Source organism: Xenopus tropicalis, chromosome 2, assembly GCF_000004195.4.
Source record: "Xenopus tropicalis strain Nigerian chromosome 2, UCB_Xtro_10.0, whole genome shotgun sequence".
Taxonomy (NCBI): Eukaryota; Metazoa; Chordata; class Amphibia; order Anura; family Pipidae; genus Xenopus; species Xenopus tropicalis.
In genome coordinates this window covers 91,167,600-91,187,323 of record NC_030678.2, presented here as the reverse complement: position 1 = coordinate 91,187,323, position 19,724 = coordinate 91,167,600, and the positions used below count along the sequence as shown (strand labels likewise).

The 19,724-nt window shown below is 36.8% G+C and overlaps 1 protein-coding gene across 1 annotated transcript in view; it reads right to left on the bottom strand.

Moving 5' to 3' along the window:
• Positions 1 to 5,373: 5,373 nt before the first annotated feature.
• Positions 5,374 to 19,724, bottom strand: part of ypel2 (yippee like 2) — a gene marked incomplete in the record, with an annotated part of 38,156 nt that continues 23,805 nt past the window's right edge. Inside the window, 5 exon segments of the mRNA NM_001102689.1 lie at positions 5,374 to 5,939; positions 5,976 to 11,410; positions 11,944 to 12,097; positions 12,098 to 15,084; positions 17,132 to 17,240. Coding sequence (NP_001096159.1) covers positions 14,995 to 15,084; positions 17,132 to 17,240 — 199 coding nt within the window.

Below are 19,724 nucleotides of genomic sequence, written 5' to 3'. Positions count from 1 at the left end.
AAGATATTTCTGGGCATTTTACCTCCTACTCTTACCCTTGGAAAAAATGTGACCAAACCTGACAAACTGAAGTGTCTTCCCTATTGAATATGTTTGTCTGCATGTTGCTACAACCAATAATTTTCATTGGACGCTGCAGATGGACCACCATTCTTGCAATAACTAAACTGCCATCACTGACTGGGGGCAGCTTTTGGGCAATCCCCATTACGGTCAATGTAAATTACCCAGAAGTATTTTAAACATAAATTCTCCCAGGGAAAATTGCAGCAGGAAAAACATATATATATATATATATCATCATCATCATCATTTATTTATATAGTGCCATCAAATTATGCAGTGCTTTAATATATATATATGGTGATTAAACCCTTCACATTACTTACAGTCACTACTTATGAGCAACTGCTCACCATTCATTATGCGTGCATTTTATATTACATAACTGTTCCTTTTTTAAGAATACCCCTTTTTAATTGTACTAGAATAAGTCATTCCTTTCCTGAGAGAAAACTTGTATCATATATCTTCTCCATGATTAGCAGCAAGCTAAGAAAGAGTTGGAGCTTTTAAAATGCCATTGTTTATTGAATATCATTGTCCATTAGCAGCTAATAATAGAGCCAGCTCTTACAATCACTGCACAAGCTCTTTTTGCACAAGTCTTCTTTAGGAGCAGTCAATAACCCCATCAATTATTCAGGAGCTGTCTGTGTCTGCTTTATAATATGCTAAAGGCAAAGCATTAGAGGAGGCAGCAGTAGGGAACAGGAAAAATCAACTAATAAATAATCATTCTTTTTTATCTATAAATGTATATACAGTTAAAAGTAATATATTTTTCCACACCTCCTTTATTTATTGCAGATCTATTTGTTTTGGACACAGAAATATTATTAAAGCTATTTATAGAGATGATTTACAACTATCTTTTAAGTCTAATGTAATATCTGGGTGGCTACACTTTTAAAGATCCCTTAACTTAAAAAAAAAATCTTTTAAGATCCCTTAACTTGGCAAAGAGGGACTCCATCCATATATTAAAATATTGCTTAAGGGTCACGCTGCAACCTCTATAGTCCCAGGCCCCTTTAAGGGCTCGGTCAGCCCCCTGTTGTTACACCTGTAAATACATTAGTCTGAAAAATGTAACATAGTTCTTCACACCTCTCATTGCCTATTTTTATTCTGTAATGTTGTACTCATAATAAAGAACAGATGGCAAGCCTACCTACTGTCTCTTTCTATTTCTTGCAGGTCTGGTTTTGTTGAGAGAGCAACAAACTCAACAAACTCAAGCAACAAATTCAATCACAAGAACTCAATTATAGCCTGATGCTGATGTTAAGTGCCACGTAAAAATGTAAAAAGGTCTCATATGTGATACCCTTTAAAGAGATATCATTTATAATTTTGCCTTAAAAGTATTTGCTTTTAAATTACCTGTTAAAGGTTCATGTTCCTTTGTGAGGGGGCTGCCATATTTGTGCAGCAGTAGTTCGTTAACATTAGAAGCTATAACTGACAGGCTAAAAAAGGGACAGTCAGGTTGGCAGAACAGTCAGGTTCAGGAACTTCAAGCACATACAAAAGCAGCCCTATCAGTAAAAAACGATCAACATGACCAATAGGTAACATGACCTTTTTATATACATCAATATTTTGAAGAGTTTTTTAAGTGTCAGTATCACTTTAAGGAGAAGCTAAATAATACTTGTAAAATATGCTCCTTTATACACCTGCTCAGTTTTGCAGTGTCTGCAGCCACAACCCCAATCATTAAAGATTTACTACTTACTGTAATTTTTATTTGTCATCTTTCATGGCAGCATTTTCCAGCATGGGTATTCCCTACCCTACAGGTCACTGGATAGAAAACTAAACTAACTTAGTGTTAAACTAAAACTAGAAAGGGAATTTTGAGAACAAACTTCATATTGGGTTGAAAAACCTTTGACCACAGTTATATAAAAAAAGTTTGGGGACCCTGGTTTTAATAGTGTTTGAATGGCAGCAACTTAAATTTCCCCACTGAAAGTCATCTGATTGGCAGTAGGTAGCTCCGCCCAATTTTTCTAACCTGGAACTGCAGTTACCCAGTGACTAACTCTGCAAAGTTTAGGGACCCTAGGATTAATAGTTAAAGAACGGCAGCAGTTTAAATGTAAACTATTAAAAGTCAATAGGTAAATTGTGATTGGTGGTTGGTGGGTGTGCCCACTTTTTCTAACCTTGAGTCACCCAGTGACAAACAGTGGACACCCTGGCATAAATAGTGTGAGAATGACAGCATTTTAAATTTAAACCAATAAAATTAAATAGATGAAATCTGATTGGCTGTTAGTGGCCCAACCCACTTTTCCTATTTTTGAACTTGAGTCCCCCAGTGACCAACTTTGCAAAGTTTTGGGACTCAGGCATAAAAATTGTGAGACTGACAGCATTTTACACTTCACCATTGAAAGTAAATAGGTGAATTGTGATTGGCTGTTGGTAGCTCTATCCACATTTTTCTAACTTTGGAAAGTTTAATAACCCTGGAATTAATACTTAAATAATGGCATCAATTCAAATATAAACCAATGAAATTTAATGGGTGGAAAAGGATTGTCTGTTGGTGGCTCTGCCCACTTGTTCCAACCCTGAATACGTAGTCAGCTAGTGACTGACTGTGCAAGTTTGGGAACCCTGACATAAATAGTGTGAGAAAGGCAGCATTTTAAATTTAAACCAAAAAAATCAATAGGTGAAGTATGATTGGCTGTTGGTGGCTCCACCCACAAAAACCTAAAAATGCAGTCCCCTAGTGACCCTCCATTGAAAATCAATAGTTAAATCTGAATGGCTGTTGATAGCTCCACCCACTTTTCCTAACTCTGAACAACAGTTACCTGCTGACTAGCTCTGCAAAGTTTGGGGACCTTCGTATTAATATTTAAAGAATAGCAGCAGTTTAAATTTAAAGATATGAAGTCTATATATGTATATATATATATAAAGTAAATAGGTGAAATCTGATTGGCTGTTGTTGGCCTCATCCACTTTTCTAAACTTGGAACATAGTCACCCAGTGACAAACTTTGGGGACCCTGACATTAAACATGTGAGAATGGCAGCAGTTAAAATTTCCCCACTGAAAGCAGTGAAAGAAATGTGATTGTCTTTTGGTGGCCCCGCCCACTTTTTCTAACCTTGCGTAACCTTCAAGTTTGGGGGGGTGTAGCTTCAAATCTGTAAGTGTGGGTGTTGTACCCCTAAAACTGTAGGAGGAGTAGCGTTTAGAAAATGGGGGGCGCTAAGAATAATAATAAGAAAAAGCGGAAGAATAAGCTGAAGTCGAAGAACAGTAGGTTGGAGTTTTCAACCCAACATAAAAAGCGGAAGAATAAGCTGAAGTCAAAGAACATTTGTGTGGTTTTTCAACCCAACATAATTGTAAGTACATGTCGCAAATAAAATGTACCACAGCTGTGCCCACCCCCTGAGGATTAGCCCACAATTTGGTGTTAGCCTCCTCCACCAGATATTTCTTGGAGAATTTCCCCTGTATAACTACTCTCTTCTCTATCTTCTTTTATTCTGAATTGATCTCCTTAATGAAGTCATGGACTGGAAATGAAACGAGTGAAACAAGTTGTTGGGCAAAGTACTTTTAAGCAATTCTTCCTTTAGATTTAACACCTCTCACTTTTTAATGAAAGTATCCACTGCTGCTGAGTCTAGGCCATATTTCTCTTCTAAAAAGGTTCCACCCTCTTCAGAAATATTAGACTAATTATCAATCAGATCATATAATTCCATCTCAGAGACTTCTGACAAGTCATATAACACCTCCCTGGCCCTTTTAGATCTCCTGGGGGCCACAGCTGATGAGGCTTTCTGCATCTTGAACTACTGCCTGTGAAAGTAAGGCATCCAACTGAGGGTCAGCAGTAGTTTGCCTTTTAGAATGCTGGGGGTCAATATTCTGGGCTTCAGCAGAGAGGTCACAAGAAAAAAGTATTTGTTAGCTTGCTCCCCACTACAACAAATTATACAAATAAAAATTTGCTTGAGCTTAGCCAGAATCCCCGGGCAGTGATCCCTTCCTAGAGTCGACTGGTCCATAGCTGGAATCTAAACAACAGCAAAGTCAGAATGCCGTATAAAGAAAAGGAATAAGTAAAAAGTACTTTGCTCACGAGGCCGTGCTTTCGGGTAATGGATTAGTGCCATTTTGCCAGCATCTGAAATGTCCCCCCACACACAGCAGCATAGCAGGGAAACCACACTGAACCACCAGTGTTATTGCCCATAAAAGTAACTAAGACACAGGCAAGTAACATGACCCACTCACAGGTCCCCCTCCATAGTGATCCCTGCCGGTAGCATTTGGAGGCACCAGGGAAAGAAACGAGCAACCCCCTGGAGCAAAGGTAATTAGGCCATGTACTTATAGTCTGAGTTTACCCTTTCTTTTCCAGTGACCTGTTGGTGAAGTGCTGGTACGACTGACTTGGGAAATACCAGTGGCAGGTAAATTTTTCACTTTGACCTATGATGAAGAATGTTGTAAGTTGTAGTCCATCACTAGGATTTAATTTCATTTTTTTCACTTTGTCAATCTATATTTTCTTGCTTGTAACTAAGCATTTGAGCAATCCAGGTGGCATATGCCCCCAGCCTTTGTTAACCAGCCCCTTTACCCAATAACAGATTTACAACCTTAAAGGAACAGTAACACCAAAAAATGAAAGTGTATAAAAGTAACTAAAATATAATGTGCTGCTGCCCTGCACTGGTAAAAGTTGTGTGTTTACTTCAGAAAGTCTACTATAATTTATATAAATAAGCTGCTATGTAGCCATGGGGGCAGCCATTCAAAGGAGAAAAGGCACAGGCACATGGCAGATAACAGATAAAACACTATTGTATTCTACAGAACTTATCTGTTATCTGCAATGTAACCTGTGCCTTTTCTCCTTTTTTCCAGCTTGAATGGCTGCCCCTGTGGCTACACAGCAGCTTATTATATAAATTATAGTAGTGTTACTGTAGCAAACACACCAGTTTTACCAGTGCAGGGCAACAGTGCATTATATTTTTGTTACTTTAAAGCTCTTTCATTTTTTGGTGTTACTGTTCCTTTAACTAACCTACAAGCTATTTATCAGGATGCATTCCCATTCACTACTTTTTGCCCCACAGATTGGGAATCTCAGAACAATTGTCTCCCCATCTAAACCATTAATGTATTTAAGAAACATGCAAGTCAAAATACATTGGAGCTTGAGGTGTATGCAATGGTCAATCCCTAATTACAGCACATGCTTTACTACTGCATTTCCTTGTATTAAAATGTCTAAAGTTAAATTATGCAAACAAGCAATGTTTTTGAATATTTGAAAATTTTTATTTTCTCTCAAATGAGCACCAAACACATTGTAAATGACAGAAATAATGCACTTTTCTCTAATACTGAATAACTATGTACATTTACACAAAACATGATGACAAACAATTACATTGAAAACATGACCTGATAAACTCATAAGCAAAAATAAAAAGTACACACATATTGTAAACACAAAAGCAATACACGCAGGTATCTGATTTTTATTCTTGTAAGATAGAATTTTTGTTTTTCTTTAACCCCGTAAGTGAATTAAAGTTTTTAAAGAAGGCTTGTGTTACATGCATGAGCCTCACAACTTTATCTCCAAAATTAAAAAAAAAAAAACCCAAGTATTAAATACTCAACACATACATTTCCTCTGGCCCCTCAATCATTTAAAGGTACACTAATGATACAAAAGCTTTTATTTTCACATGAAAGAGGATTTTGTCTTAAGGACTATTGTTGTTTTTAACAGGCAACTATTTCCTATTTCTTGTCTCAACCAGTTGTTTTGATCGACACAGTACAGCAGTGCAGTCAGAAATTGCAAAGGGTCACCCTACTTGTTTAGAAAACAGGGGGTGAAGTAAAGAACATTTTATAGTTGTGTAGTACAAACATTGCATGTTTCTAAATATACGCAAATATAAGTATATATATATATATATATATATATATATAAATACACACAATGTATATACACACACACACTCAACTCAGTTGAGAAGTAGTTGTATTTTATCATTAGAGTGCCCTCAAAGTTATAGCAAACAGGTCAGATTCCCTACTTTTTTAATACCATTAACTTTATCCAATTTGTAATAAAACAAAAACCAATGCAATGAACAGATTAGGGATTTCTTTCTTACAATGCACATGTGGCAGAAGCAGCTCATATACGAAGGTGCAGAAAAATATATTTGTAACCTTGGTTGTGTACTGTGTGCTGTGGATTACTAACCTGTTTTCTAAAAGCTTAAAATATGAAGTATGGTTATAAAAATATCAGGATTAATAAATGTAAGAGATGTAAAAGTCTTCCTAAAATGCTCCACAGTTTGAACTGAAATGATTTTTGTATTCATATTGTTACAGCAAGCACATAGCAGTAGATTTCACTGCCTAGCAGGTCTAAGTACAGTGGCAGCTTTTACACAAAATCAGCTTTGTGCTGAGTTAGAGCCAACAAACATCAGCCTTGGTGCTTTTCACAGTCCTGCATACTTATAACTAATGTACAAGCCTCCATTGTGTGCAACAGACACGTGCCTACAAACATCAAGTGTGCTTTTCTGATAATGCAAAGATTATAGTGTCATTTCAATTTGCCAAATGTGAAAGAAACTGCAGTTTAGTCTTTAGTAGAAAAACACGTGTGGAAAGTTTAGAGATTGGATAAATCCTTATGGATACCTTTAGATCTGAAAGAAACTGGCACTCTAGCTCATTTACATTATCCTATGGCTCATTCGCTCTATTCTTTCCTTCTATTCTATTCTGTTTTACAAAATAGATTTTAGATTTGATTCCAGTTATTTATTTTTGGATTTATATACAATTAACTAGAAACAGCTGGATACTTGTAAATGAACTTTCTTTCAAATAAGTAGCCACCCGTTTTAACTAATACATAGGGTTTTATTCAATCAAAATCAGCAAGTGTCTGCTTTAGGGTAAAAAAAGAGTGCATAAGTGATTCTAGCATTTTCTGCTAAATATGCAGAAACATTACATGAAAGGATAATGACGGGAGACTACAGAAAAATTGTAAATGTGATAATGCTGAAGTTTGGTATTCCACATATTGTACAGGCATATTATCCAGAATGCTCAGGACCTGGGGTTTTCCAAATAAGGGGTCTTTCTGTAATCTGGATCTCCGTCCCCTTAAATCTATGAAAAAAATCATACACACATTAAATAAACCCATTAGGATTGTTTTGCCTCCAATATGGATTCATGCAGCTTAGTTGGGATCAAGTACAATGTACTGTTTTATTAATACAGAGCAAAAGGAAATCATAAAAATTAGAATTATATGCCTAAATTTGACTCTATGGGAGATGGCCTTCCTGCAATTCAGAGATTCAGAGATAACAGCTTTCTGGATTATGGATCCTATATATGTATAAACAGGTTCAATAACATTTGGTCCATGCCTCCCTAGGGGGCCCATTTACTTACTCACGAACGGGCCGAATGCGTCCGATTGCGTTTTTTTCGTAATGATCGGTATTTTGCGTTTTTTTCGGAAAATTATCGCGACTTTTTCGTTACCAATACGATTTTTGCGGAAAAACGCAAGTTTTTCGTAGCCATTCCGAAAGTTGCGATTTTTTCATAGTGTTAAAACTTGCGCAAAACATTGCGCCTTTTAAGTTTTAACGCCACGAAAAAAGCGCAACTTTTCGTGCAAGTTTTAACGCTACGAAAAAATCGCAACTTTCGGAATGGCTATGAAAAACTCGCGTTTTTTCGCGCAAATCGTATTGGTAACGAAAAAGTCGCGATAATTTCCGAAAAGTCGTAAAGGCGCCGAAAAAATCGCAAAACATACGAAAAAGTCGCAAAATGTTCGTTTTCCAATCGGAATTTTTCCAATTTGGATTCGAATTCGTGGGTTAGTAAATCAGCCCCTAGGTGTCCAAAAATATATAAATGATATTTAAATGTATAGGCAATAAATCACTAACATATAATTTTCTTTTAAATATTGTTTACATTTTTCTCCAGATATATAACTGCTAATCTATATGGGGAATATTTGCTTTTATCAAAGGCAAATTACTAATCTGGTGCACTGGTAATTTGCTTATATATTTATATATGGTATACAAGAGCAGTGCTTAGTAATGTAAAGGTGGCCATACACCAGCAGATCCGCTCGCTTGGCGATGTAGCCAAGCGAGCGGATCTTCCCCCGATATCCCCACCTACGGGTGGGCGATATCGGGGAGCATTTAGGTAAAAAAAAAAATAATCCGATCGTTTGGCCCTGGGGCCAATTTCAGGCCAGATATCGGTCGGCCAGGCCGCTCTGCCCTGCCCATACACGGGCCGATTAGCTGCCGAATCGGTCCAAGGGACCGATATCGGCAGCTATAGTCGGCCCGTGTATGGCCACCTTAATTCTCATCACGGACTCACACAAACTTGTGTATTATAATAAATAATATATCCCCTGTTGTAAAATATGAGGTTCTTACAAGTCACCTTACCATCAGTCTAATGCATTTATATGGTCATGGAACTCCTCTCTGACTAATATAATATTCTTATATTTTACAACAGGGAGTACATTATTTACTATATATAACATGGGGCTGCTGGGCCACAAACAGGAATATTGTGGCAATTTAACATGAAAGACTAATACTAACTGCCTTACTATCAAGAGCCTTGGGTTTCTTTGTTTTAAACAACAGATGCAATGAGACAATCCGATAGCTTTCAATTGACAGTAATGGGAAGCCATCAGAAGTGGTTTTTAATGTGGGATCACGTAGATATTAACAAAGAAGATTTGTGGCAATCCAGCTATGTGGTGTGTCATTGGCCTACAGTGATGGAAATGGTAGAAACAAGGTTTTATCTACTGGTAAAATGAATTCAGCGAATATACTTGCCATTTTAATTAGATCGTTTGACCCTTGGTGGGCACATCGGGAGAAGATTGGGAAAGATCTGCTCATTTGGCGACCTCTCCAAACGAGCGGATCATACGGTGTATGGCCACCGTAGTAGTGGCCCAAGTTGCATTTTAGTATTTCAAATTAAACATGTAAAGGGAAACAAAACTAGCCAGGAGACACCCCAATGAGGCATTCTGTGTTGTGTGGCTCATTTTGCTTTCTCTATAGGATGAACATTACTTTTAAGAACAAAGCTGTTCTATCTAAAGAAAAAGACATGGTATAGAGGCCTTGTGATATATTGATCAAAATGAGTTATATGCTATCCACACTTTCTCAGAACACACTCTACATTCTTAGCAGCGTGATTTCTAAGAAGGGTAAATCATTTTTCTTATCTATCACTCGCAGAAGTAATAAGCTGAAAGCTTACTAATTCACTAAAGGGCACTTAGTTATAAAAAGCTTTGGTAAGGAAACATTTAGGGGCAGATTTATCAAAATGAAAATGTGAATTTAGAGCTAAATACATAAAAGCACACCCACATTGTATTAATTACTATGGAATTGTAATAAGCATGTTCATCAGTTGGTAAATTCTAACTTTCACACATTAATACATACGCTTCTAAAAATCCCATAGGAATGAATAGAACATAGGTACGTATTTAGCTCTAAACTCACATTTTGAAAAAATGCCCTTTAGTGAGGAATCAGTATTTGAGCTGAATGAGAGTATAAAGCGGCCCAATATAACTAGTAAGGAAAAAAGGCAAATGATAAACATTATATATAATTTATACAAGCTTTCACAGCTCTCAAAATGTGCCCTCTGTGACCTCTAAATATATTTAGATCAGCGGTAGGCTAAGCAATATCCAGGTCCTTATACCTCCCTTCCTGACATATGTAGATCAATAGTGGTAATAAAATCTAATGAGTAAACCCCACACTGCATTGATGGGGCTTAATAGATTCCCTCCAAGATGGGTCTGCAGGGAATTCCAAAATAAACATGTGGATGCAAGGCTATGTTCAGATAGAAGGAAAGCGAAGATATGCAGCAGCAGAAATATTCAGAAGAAGAATCCTGAAATAGAATTTGTACTACAAGGATAGAATCCCTTATCTGGAAACCCGTTATTCAGAAAGCTCCAAATTAGAGGAAGGGCATCTCCTATTAAGTTCGCTTTAAGCAAAAAATTTACATTTTTTAAATGATTTGTTTTTTTTCTGTAAAGATACAATAGTACCTTGATCCTTACTCGGCTGCAGGAACCCATATTGGTGGCAAAACAATTTTTATTGGGTATATTCAAATTTTATTTATTTTTTAGTAGACTTAAGGTATGGAGATCCAAACTACAGAAAGATCCCTTATCTGGAAAAATCCCAGGTCAAAGGCATTCTGGTTAATAGATCCCATACCTGTATATGTATATATGTACTATATTTAGATATGGATGGAAGTAAAAGAGGCTGTAATTAAAAAACATATAAATACCTTTGTGGGTTGATTTATTGAAGGGATAAAAATTCATACAAAGGTCAACCAGTCTAAGGACCAAACACAAAACATTTCTGGCTGGTATTAATCTCTTATGAGCTAAAACACCCAGCATCCCCCTCAAGTTCTGCGAAGTGTAAAATACTAGGGGTTACTGGGTTTAGTTCTGCAGCAGCTCATCCAATCACTGCATTTAACCCCTCTATATGTACAGCTTTTCCTTGTGGGATAGGATTCCTGCAAACAATACTCAAAACTAAACTATGCCATACCAGATTGTAAAAATGCTAAATCATTTTTCTGATGTCATGCCAGACCATTGTTATATCCAATGCTTCACACATTGAGTGCAGATAGTTTGTACAGAGAAAATATCTGATGTGATGATGTCTCCTATCTTTAAGCTCGGGTATAGTAAGCACACCAGGAAGTGATAAGGAACCTCCCTTATTTTCACTTCCATTAAAATCTATTTGGCCAAACTATACATGCTTTCAGCTATATGACTCCTGTATTGTACTTTATATATAAGTGGCATCTTCTATTAAAAGGACACTGGAACAAATATAATATTTCATTATTGGCTTGACAACCTAAGGACAGAACTAGAAATCTGCTGCAATGTGCAGGCCTTGAGTACAACCAATCAATTTCAGAATAAAAATGAGCCAGAGACAAGTTGCCCCAATACTCTTTTCTGTTCCCCACAAATGATTCAAGTCTGGAATGTGCAAATCTTGGGGTCATACAGAAAGAGAGTGTGTTTAGAATTCAGTCTGAACAAGACAATATTTATATTACCATGTATGAACCACAAAGCGAAGTCTGAGCCAATTGTCCTGCTCACTGGACAATTGCTACCTAAATCATGGGGTTCGTTTTTTGGCAGTACTAAGGGGCTGATTTACTAACCCACGAATCCGACCCGAATTGGAAAAGTTCCGACTTGAAAACGAACATTTTGCGAATTTTTCGTATTTTTTGAGATTTTTTCGGCGTCTTTACGAATTTTTCGTTACCAATACGATTTTTGCGTAAAAACGCGAGTTTTTCGTAGCCATTACGAAAGTTGCGTAAAATCGCCCGATTTTTCCGTACCGTTAAAACTTACGCGAAAAGTTGCGCCTTTTTCGTAGCGTTAAAACGTAAAAGGTGCGAAGTTTTGCGTAAGTTTTAACACTACGAAAAAAGCGCAACTTTTTGCGCAAGTTTTAACGCTACGAAAAATCGCCAGATTTTACGCAACTTTCATAATGGCTACGAAAAACTCGCGTTTTTTACGCAAAAATCGTATTGGTAACGAAAAATTCGTAAAGACGCCGAAAAAATCGCCAAAAATACGAAAAAATCGCAAAATACCGATCATTACGAAAAAAACGCAATCGGACTTATTTCGACCCGTTCGTGGGTTAGTAAATGTGCCCCTAAGGGTCGGCATTCAGAATCTCCAGACTAAATGTTGTTTGCTTCTGTAGGCTACAGCAGAACAATATATTCTAATGCCACAGTCCCCTGAATTATGCAAGATATACTGAACAGGGATAATATCTCCTAACCTACATATATGTAAATTTTACATATGACAGTGACAGGTCCTGTTAATGGCTTTCCAAATTCCCTGCCGTCCTTAAAAAGGCACAGTCTACTACATAAAGTGCTGCAATTTACTTTACAATGTAATTTTATGACTGAAGACAAACAAAAAGGTAAGTGTTTCAATTTGGAGTTATAAGTTAAGTACTAAGGTACTTCAAAAAACATTCTTTAATCAATGTAAATATTTGTGGATAGACAATAGCCTTTTATTTGCCACCAAGCAAGCTCTGCCTTTGTGTGGCATCAATGCCAGTGTACAGATGGAATCCATCAACTGCCATATAATATATTATAAAATTTAATATCCAAATATTCTTTTGGCTTGTCCTTTCACTAAACTTTATTTTTGTGCACTAAGGGGTCAGCATAAACTTGAGTAAAGCCGATAATATCATATTAGTTTTTATGTCATGTAAAACCAGAAAGGAGAGCAGTGTGAAACATTACAGATAATTACACTTCCTTAGGGCCCCAACAAGAATGTAAAAGCTAACAGCTGTTGCATCTCTTAATGTAGTAAAGTGATAACCTCCTAGCAATTTCTCCACAGTAAAAATTATTTTCTATAAACTATGATTCTTATACTTGCATTTTGTTTCTCAGATGTCACATAATGTATCAGAGATCTTCATAAGCCTCAGTCCAAAGTAATATAAAAAGGACAATCACCATAACATCCAATATGTAAAGTAGAAAATCCTACATTACACTGAACCTTATGTATAATGCTATTTCATTTACCAAATATATAAACTGGTGAATTAAGTTGTTCATGTAACCTCTTATAAATACATTTATTCCTAAATTGATCAGGACTATAATGCAATTTCATCACATTACTTTAACACTGTGCATGGACAATATGTTTGTCTTAAGCTTAAGCATAATAATCTTTTACCAGCAATTAGAATTCTGTAATTCTGTGAACTAGTGCACTCTTAGGGCGGAGGAGCCAAAAGAATAGTGACAGGTGATGGAGATAACTGCTTGTGGAACAGAATGTATAACATTACACAGAAAATGAAAAGACAACATAGTGCAGAATGTGTACAATTTGCTTAACTACCTCCTCTTTCATTGCTTATAAATATTTATTTAAGGAAAATGATGAAGGAATAAAGCACATTTTAATATAAAGATTGCTAATTTGTTTTATAAGGGGGCCTGCTGATAAAACAAAATGCATGCTTTGGTTTTCTTCTCACGTTCCTCTCAGTTTCAAAAATAATAAAGTTATATTAAGTAATGTATTATATGTGGGAGTCTACAAGAGACATTTTGAAAACTTTTAGTAAAGGGCCCAAGTCACTTCCAAATAAAAATGTTGCAGCTGCATTGTGTTATATCAGTATTACAAGTCTCACATACCATGAGGGCTTAATTATAACCCAGACTTATATCAAGTGTTGCTAGTAATCTGATATATATGCTTAAATCTAGCTGGAGGCATTGAAAAATAAGTCATTGTGACCAATTTAAGATTCAAGCAGTAAATTCATTATCATGGAGTGTGTTGCCCCTGCCCATTTAGGCATGTCATTCTTTTAAATCTCGTTATACACATGTATAAGTCTTAGAAAATGTGATTAGGGGACCCCGGATATTAACTAATCAATATATTAATGTCCATTTAAGACTAGCGTTAGTTTTTCCTGTTGAAATGCCCCTTCTTGTTAGTTGCAATTCTGCAAAGGGCTGGGGTTTTAAAAACCTTTTTTTTAATCTTACCAAAGACCATTGCTGGATGTTGTTGCAAAGATGTAGAGTCATCAAAATTATTTGTTATATTGTTCATGATTCATGACAAAAAAAACAATAAAAAATAAATTATTATTGATCCCATAATTGTTTATAAAGCAATCATATCCTTTTCTGTCCTAATTTGGGTTTTTATGTTGTGCACACTGTTTTATAATTATTATAGCTCAATGTATGTCTTTTATCTAATATACAGAAAAATAATACATGTTGTAAAGTCAAAAATTAAGTTGGTGCCCAGTATGCTTTATAGAGAAGTCAAGAACTCCTCATATTTTACCCATGATTCTATTGTTACTGCAGGACAGAAAACTAACAGTATAAGGTGCAGGGTTGAAGGTGCCAAAAAGGAAATAAAGATCAAAGACAAAACAAAAACATGTTAAACACTACTCTTGAAGGTAGCCAGAATGATGATCGTCAAACATTGCTCCTAAAAGAAACCCTATGGATACCAAAGGGTTAGTAGGGTACCTTATCTGAGAAGCTGATGATTTCTCATTTTTATGTTATGATTGCAGCCTGGCTACAGATACATGTGACCTGGTCAGTGAATTTAAGATCCAGGTATTTTTTGGTTATATTCAAGGTAAGTATTTACTAGACAACACTGCTTATGCCACTCACAGATATTGGCTGAAAGCAAGCAGTGAGGTGTATTTCTCCATTCGATACATTCAAACATACTTGCAGGACGTCTATGATATTGCATGTTCCTTCCACTATTTCCTACTACTTCTTCCTTTTTTTTTTATCCCCACACACCCACCCCCCGATGTGCCACTTTCTTTACGCCATTACACACATAGCATCAAATAAACTCTACAGAGTAAAAAGAAGAGATTGGGCTATAAGGCTCCTGATGCTTTCCATTAGCCAACTCTACAAAAGAGCAGGACAAGGCCAAAGGCAACTCACAAAGGGGTACAAAGCAAAGAGACAGAGTGTCAGAAATTTAGAGGCCATTCACCAAGAATGATGGATTGTGGGTGAGAGGATGCTCCATGCGGCACAGCCTCTGAATCATATGAAACCAAGCACTCAGTAACTCGCTCATTCTAAGGATATAACGGTCAGCTGAATGTTATTCCGAGACTTCGCTTCTCGTAAGGATCTTCACTTCAATCCCAACCATTATCCTTGATCATGTGAGCTAATTCAATGATGTACTTTCCTTCTTTATACTTCTGGCTGCTTTCAAATGCATGTTCCTAGTAAAAAAAAAAAAATTATATATATATTTTTGTTTTTCATTCCAGATGAAGATTTCTGTGTGAGACCGAAACATTGAGTAATAAACCTTTCTATTTTTGCATTTACATTTTCTTACAATTCTGGCTGGTGTAGACAGTCATTATTTATTGATTTTTCTCCATTCCCCTTGTTTTGTTCTCCACCCATACTTTAGTTTCACCTACAATCCCATTAATAAACTTTCATACAAACCGCTGTATTTCACTTATTAAAAATTGTTGAAAACAAGCTAAAAAACTAAAGCTCAGAAGATGTTATATTACGACTGTTTAAAAATTGAGGGGCACAGGAGTTTCTAACAAACCTGAATAACATGGAGAAAATCTACCATTAAGTGCCAGTGAGCAATGCTGACATGGATTCAACCCAAAATAATTAGAGCTTATATTGCTCAAAAGGTGGCTCTGTTCTGTTGTAAAAAATGTTACATTAAAAAACTAAATCTGTTTTACTGAATGAAACTAAAATATCACAGAAAGTGCCATCTTGGTGTGGGATTTGTATTTCAGTAAAATGAAAGTACTAGTCAAGGGGATGATATTTTGCATGGCACTGCATACTTTGCCAGCAATGTTTCCATAGCTCTGCCATAGTGAGTTGCATCTGCACGCTCCACTGCATGCTATTCCCAGTGTTGCCAGCTGATACATGCATAAAGTGGGTTCTTTATGAAGGACAAGCAGGTACTGTCACAGGCAGCTTATGAATTCCTAGCAGGGGCTGACTGCACTTGTCATTTAGCCATATAAACTATAGCAGATAGTAGCTCAGATGCTACTAAAATGCTATTTGGTATTTTGAAAATATGATCTAGTTGTTATTTACTTTAGGAAATAATTAGTTACTGTTTGCCTTTCTATGTAGACATTGTAATGTGAAATAGTAAAATACATTTGAAATAATAAATTAACAACCAAAGTCATTCCTTGAAGCAGAACTATGCATTTTAAGAAAAGAAACATTACATCCCCAATGTACACAAGGTGGTTTCTGGAGTTTTAGGAAAATAAGTTGTGCACCTGTAATAACACACATTGTGTGACAAATCAGAGGCAGATTGCATAAACCACACCAAGAGTGAATAGTTCCCACCATCAGGTGCAATTTTAAAAACAGGACAGTTGTTTGATTATCCATCATACTGACCCCAGACTGAACAGTTTTATATTATTAGGTTTGGATATACATTTGGATGGTCGGAATTCACTCATTTAGGCAAAGTGGTAATCAAGTAGCAGGTGTGGCAACTACTGTCATTTAGGCCTTCCACTGCCCACCACAATTGCCTGTGTAAGGCTGATGCCAGATGTGGCGTAGGGCTGATATTTTCGGCAAGCGGAAAAACGCTTGCCGAAAATACAGCCCTACGCCTGCTATTTGTGCTTGCACCCGAATGAATGAGATACACTCGGGTGCAGGCACATATAAGCATGAAAACGCGAGACTTTGCATTCTCTCGCGTTTTCATGCGTATATCGGCTACATGTGCCTGCACCCAAGCGTATCTCATTCATCGGGTGCAGGCACAAGTAGCAGGCGTAGGGCTGAATTTTCGCCAAGCGTTTTTCCGCTTGCCGAAAATATTAGCCCTACGCCACGTCTGGCATCAGCCTTACAGGCTGCCTCCCCCTTGGATGAAGGAATACATGTGGTAACTGTTATGCAGTAACTTTAGACATTTCAGCTAACAGCCATAATATTCATGTGTGTGTGTGTGTGTGTAACACTTGTTTTAAACACATATGGCGCTAGGTTTGCTTAGAAGCAGTAACTCAACAAACATCTAAATGTTTGCTATGGGTTACTGATTTTGGGCAAACTTGGTGCCTTTTATTAAATATGGGGATATTGTATTAAACATGCAAATGCTGCAAAGTATACAACACAAAACAGTATAACAGGAAAGCATGGGGCAAGGTAGGTTATGTACACTTGGGGCGTTAGCAAGTTCCTAGGTGCATTATACCTTTCTATTTAGGAGCATGCTTGACAAACAATGCTTACATATTTCCAGCCAAGTGTTGTTTTGCAGTTTTCACAGTATATGTCTGCCACCGCATGTAGCCCAGTAAGTAACACGCGCTCCTCTGCAGGCCCACAACCTACATTTACACTGCATGTGGAGAGAAGACATTTACATATTAGTCAGTGTGAAATGGTCACCTGCCAGAGAAATATCCTTCTAAAATATCTGGAAATAGATAGGATGCTCTTCATTAAAATTCACTTGCAAGCTGCATTTTGCTGATCAGGAGCATGTACAAGGTCAGAAGGGCAAGACATGGTTCTGGGTGGTAGCGTAGCAGCATAGGTGGTTTTTCACGGTGAGGGCATTGAGGTTGTGGGATGCCCTTCCTAGTGCTGTTGTATAGGCAGATTCTGTTAATGCCTTTTAGAGGGGATTGGATAATTTTCTGAACAAGCATAATATCCAAGGCTATTGTGATACAAAAATCTACAGTTTAGCATAGATATTGGTGTATATATATATAGCTTATATATGTAGGTGTATAGAAAGGTTGTTAAAAGTGTGTGTGTATATATATATATATATATATATATATAGAAACAACAAGCTATAGCTTATACAGGAGCAGTGGCCAGCTCCTTGTTGTAGCTCCCACCCTTCCCAGCTGCAGTCAGGTGATCCCAGTGGAGCCAATAAAAGGGCAACCATATGGGGGTTTTAACCTTGAAAGCAAGTAAGTTGCAGGTAAAACTTAGTCCCTTGGCTAAATGTATATTGAAGCAGTAGAATTCTTAATGAATCGCATAAGTCAGTGTAGGAACTGGTCAAAAGGGATGACTTTGACGCAGTTGGCCAGCTTGAAGTATATTGCAATATATGGACAAACAATCCCTGTTTTGCTTAAAGGGAAGGGCATTTCTTAGTAGCTTAAATGCACCGAATGTCTTAATGTTCTATATATTGATAATGGGTGAGTGCAGAGGATCTCTTGTTGTTGTTTCTATGTATTTCGTGGTCACAACCTCATTGCACCCCCGCCTAATGGTTTAAAATTTAGTGGTTGAGCACAACTTTCCCTTTTTTTGCTATAGCTTATACAGGAGCAGTGGCCAGCTCCTTGTTGTAGCTCCCACCCCTCCCAGCTGCAGTCAGGTGATCCCAGTGGAGCCAATAAAAGGGCAACCATATGGGGGTTTTAACCTTGAAAGCAAGTAAGTTGCAGGTAAAACTTAGTCCCTTGGCTAAATGTATATTGAAGCAGTAGAATTCTTAATGAATCGCATAAGTCAGTGTAGGAACTGGTCAAAAGGGATGACTTTGACGCAGTTGGCCAGCTTGAAGTATATTGCAATATATGGACAAACAATCCCTGTTTTGCTTAAAGGGAAGGGCATTTCTTAGTAGCTTAAATGCACCGAATGTCTTAATGTTCTATATATTGATAATGGGTGAGTGCAGAGGATCTCTTGTTGTTGTTTCTATATATATATATATATATATATATATATATATATATATATATATATATATATATATATATATATATATATGCATTGGGGTTCATTTAGAGGGGTTGAACTTGACATTGGCCTTTTATCAAACCAACTTAACTATATATGTATGTATGTATGTAACCATATATATATTATTTGCTCTCCCCTTTGTACAGTCAAAAGTCATGAAATAATAGGGTCATATGTTGCTGAAATTATTACGATTACATCCTAGCCTGCAACCTTGATTGCAAGGGGGTAATTTTAACAGCAGTCTTGGGACATCTGGCACAGGCAAGTGATACACTGTACAGGGCACAATATCAATGGCAGGATCATGACCATAAATGGCAGATGCCTCCTAACCCAAATGCCAGAATGCAGGTTATACTCCTCCTCTCATTGGGAGCAGCTTTGCTATATGAAAGCAGTTTTTTTAATCACAGGGTTATAGAGTCCTGAATTCCCTCTTCCCAGCTTTGTTAACCTTCAAGAATCACTGCACACTACACAGTAACTTCCTCCCAATTCAGATGACAAAAATAAAGTTAGTCTGCTCCATTCTACTTTTTCTTTTCTTTTTTTGAACATGAGAAACTTTTATTGGCGATTTCACAAAATATACAGAGATACAGGTTTGTTGGATCTTCGTTTTTTTTTTAATTTTGTGCAATAAAAAAAAATATTCCATATATAGATTTTCTTCTCTCTGGTACTAATTGGGTACCTTGAGAACAGCAAGGCAACCAGGCCGTAATCATTCTGTCATTCTGAGACTCATCTGCTATAGCTTACTGCTATTTTCTCACTAACTCTACAAAACAAACCTTAACCCTAAAACTCTCCAGGGAAAGCAACACACCTAACAACCCTAGGTAAACAGAAAATCTTTGGGAAACAGGTAATAGTAGGAACAGCTAATGAAAATTTTCATCTGCTGGCCGACAAAAACAACCAACAATGTGTATTGTAGGATCCGTCTTTAAAATAGCAAGTTTACATTTAAAGGACAAGGAAAGTCAAAATCTATTAAGCACACTATTAAATAGTACTACTATTGCTATGTAAAAACGCTATATTTCTGGCTTGCCTAATGAAAGATTTACAGAGATACACTCAAACTACATACTGGTTT